Genomic DNA, 2,536 nt, shown 5'->3' with positions numbered 1-2,536 from the left:
TCGTACTCTGGTCCACCGGCTGCGACGAGAGCATCGCGTGCCTGTTCGCCGAGCCGCTGTAAATTTTCGCCGTTCGGTGCGTGCAGAAAGTCATAGCCCCAAGGCCACAGGATCATCTCGCCGTACGTATGGACCGCCAGATAAACACGGACGGCACTCTTGTACTGATCAAGCAGCGCCATCATGGCTTGGGTCTCCTTTTGCGAGGATTGCACGGTCCCGGCGAACGTATTTGAGCACGCATTTGTCGTCCAGTCCCACTGGAACGGGAAGTTGCGGTTCAGGTCGACACCGTAGCAGAGCACGTTGTTCGGGAAACGGTTTTTACGCCACAGCCGGTTTTTCTCGTGCGTGTATCGATAGCCATCCGGGTTCAGCACCGGTATGATAACGTAGTCCGTGTTTTCCAACTGCGCCGCGTACTGGTCTGAGTGCTCGACGAACTCGTGGATCATGTACATTACGGACATCACACCGGCCCATTCTCTGGAGAGAAAAAAAGATCCCTGAACGTAACGCAATCTGTCAGAGGAGACCTATTAGAGATATCGAATACCTAGCGTGAATGCCTCCGTCCATGAAGACAATCGGGCGACTTTGATCGACGTCTCCGTTCTTCGAGATAGTGATGGCCTTGATCGGGTTTCCTTCGTGCGTGGTGCCCACATCCGATACGCGCACCAAGTCGCTGTACGCCAGCTCCAGCTCCGCCAGATAATCGTAGATTTCCTGCAACGTCCAAAAGTGCTCGAAGTCGATCGTTGCCTGCGAGTTAGAGTCTCGTCTGGTGCGGTGCAGATGGTTCGCATTGCGACGGTGCTCCTTCTCCAGGAGTCTGGAAAAATTAAACCATTAAGCCAGCGATGCAACGGATATAATGGATTTAACGAAAACTCTAGTCTTACTCTTGGACATCTTCCACCACAAGATCGTACTCAACGTCGAGTCGATCGAGAAAGTCCGTCACGACTTTGCGATTCGTCCGAGGTACCATCACACGAGCCTGTCGATTGAGTTTCGGAGCGTCCCAAAAGTCTACATCCTCCTTCAAACGCCACTGAAGCAGCTCCGATAGCTGATCCTGCGTTTCCGGATGTACTGTGTACATCTCGTACCTGCGGATTAGAACGACTTTAATCAAATCACACCGATTGGAAAACGCTTAGCCTTCAGCAACAGTTTTGCATACTCGTGATAGGAACCGGCTTTGGCAAAGGCCAAGGCCACCAAGCAGCCACCAAACACCGCAAGCAACTTCATTCTATGCTCGTCCACGGTCAAACTTAAACTGCGGAAATCCGAAGCCGTTAGCGCACAGTATAACTCGCATGCCGGTGAAGCCGTTGACGCAAGCTTATCACAACCAAATCATTATCGTCGTAGCACATATTGATTGCAAATGGTCCTGATTGGTTAAACGCCTCCCTTCTCGATAGCCAATCATTCGTATCACACCATGAGTAACGTATTAGTGGGTCAATATTATTACAAGACACACTAAGATCTATCAGAAGCGACAGAAACTGTACGACACGTATCGCAGCTACTTATCAGCAACGGAATCAGCTGTTTGTGCGGACCGTTACAGTGAGTAAAGGAGTTTAATTTTATTCTCCATGGCATTTACATTTTATCATACCGTCATCACTTGAATATAAAATCACACACTATGTTTAAACGTTGTTGGCCATTGTGTGGAAGATCTGGAATGTCTGAGACGCGACGGCCATAATCTGGCTAGCAGGCAGATCGAACCCGGTAAGTCCACCTCCAGTTAGCTCGAGAGTGAACGCGTATCGGGAGCCAATTACTCCCGCTGCGTAGTCATCACTGCAACCATTGGCGGTGTACAGGATCTCGGCACTATTGCCAACAACGTAAAGTGGCCCACCGACGCTGGTGACCGCGTCACGGGCTAACTCCCCTAGGGCAATATGAGCGGCTTGATTCGACACTGGAATGAAAGGCCAGGCGTATCCATAGGGGTACAGGATCATATTCCCATGAGTGTGAACGGCGAGGTAGAGCACCATATATCGTGCGTGCTGCTGCATGACACGGTTCAGAGCTTGAGTTTCCAACTCCGAAAAAGCATTCGTTCCTGCGTACGACTCAGAGCAGGCCTAAAACAGAGATCACAAGGAAAATTTCAGAAAGCCTCCACATGTCTTGACCACTTAGATGTTTTAGCTTACATTGCTCGAGAATTCCCACATATAGTCCCAGTTGCGATTCAAATCGATACCAGTGCACAGAATTGTAGCAGGGAAACGATTCTTACGCCACAATCGGTTATTGGTGTGCGAAAACTCGTAGCCATCAGGGTTGGCAACAGGAATGATGATCCAGTCCTTGTTCAGCATGTCCGCGTGAGAGCTCGAATGTTCCACTAATTCGTGAATCAAGTACACAACCGACATCACAGCAACCCATTCTCTACAGAAAGAAACCATCAAGGATCATTAGAGACGTATTTCGACAGCGTCTTACAATCCGACCTACCGTGCATGAATACCGCCATCGATGAAAACCAACG

The 2,536-nt window shown here is 49.7% G+C and overlaps 2 protein-coding genes across 2 annotated transcripts; both read right to left on the bottom strand.

Annotated features, from left to right (window-relative positions):
• Positions 1-6: 6 nt before the first annotated feature.
• On the bottom strand, positions 7-1,277 carry LOC128276906 (carboxypeptidase B-like; the record flags this gene model as incomplete). Its single annotated transcript, XM_053015366.1, has 4 exons — positions 1,190-1,277; positions 906-1,115; positions 557-835; positions 7-486 (listed from the first exon to the last, which is right to left on the bottom strand). Coding segments are annotated over exons 1-4 (1,040 nt in total), but the record flags the coding sequence as incomplete, so codon positions are not given.
• A 396-nt stretch (positions 1,278-1,673) lies between these two features.
• Positions 1,674-2,528, bottom strand: LOC128276908 (carboxypeptidase B-like; the record flags this gene model as incomplete). The annotated part of the gene is made up of 3 exons (XM_053015367.1): positions 1,674-2,123; positions 2,196-2,436; positions 2,503-2,528. Coding segments are annotated over 3 exons (717 nt in total), but the record flags the coding sequence as incomplete, so codon positions are not given.
• Between the last annotated feature and the right edge of the window lie 8 nt (positions 2,529-2,536).

The sequence above is a fragment of the Anopheles cruzii genome, unplaced genomic scaffold (assembly GCF_943734635.1).
Source record: "Anopheles cruzii unplaced genomic scaffold, idAnoCruzAS_RS32_06 scaffold03033_ctg1, whole genome shotgun sequence".
Taxonomy (NCBI): domain Eukaryota; kingdom Metazoa; phylum Arthropoda; class Insecta; order Diptera; family Culicidae; genus Anopheles; species Anopheles cruzii.
This window is presented reverse-complemented; position numbering and strand designations above follow the sequence as displayed.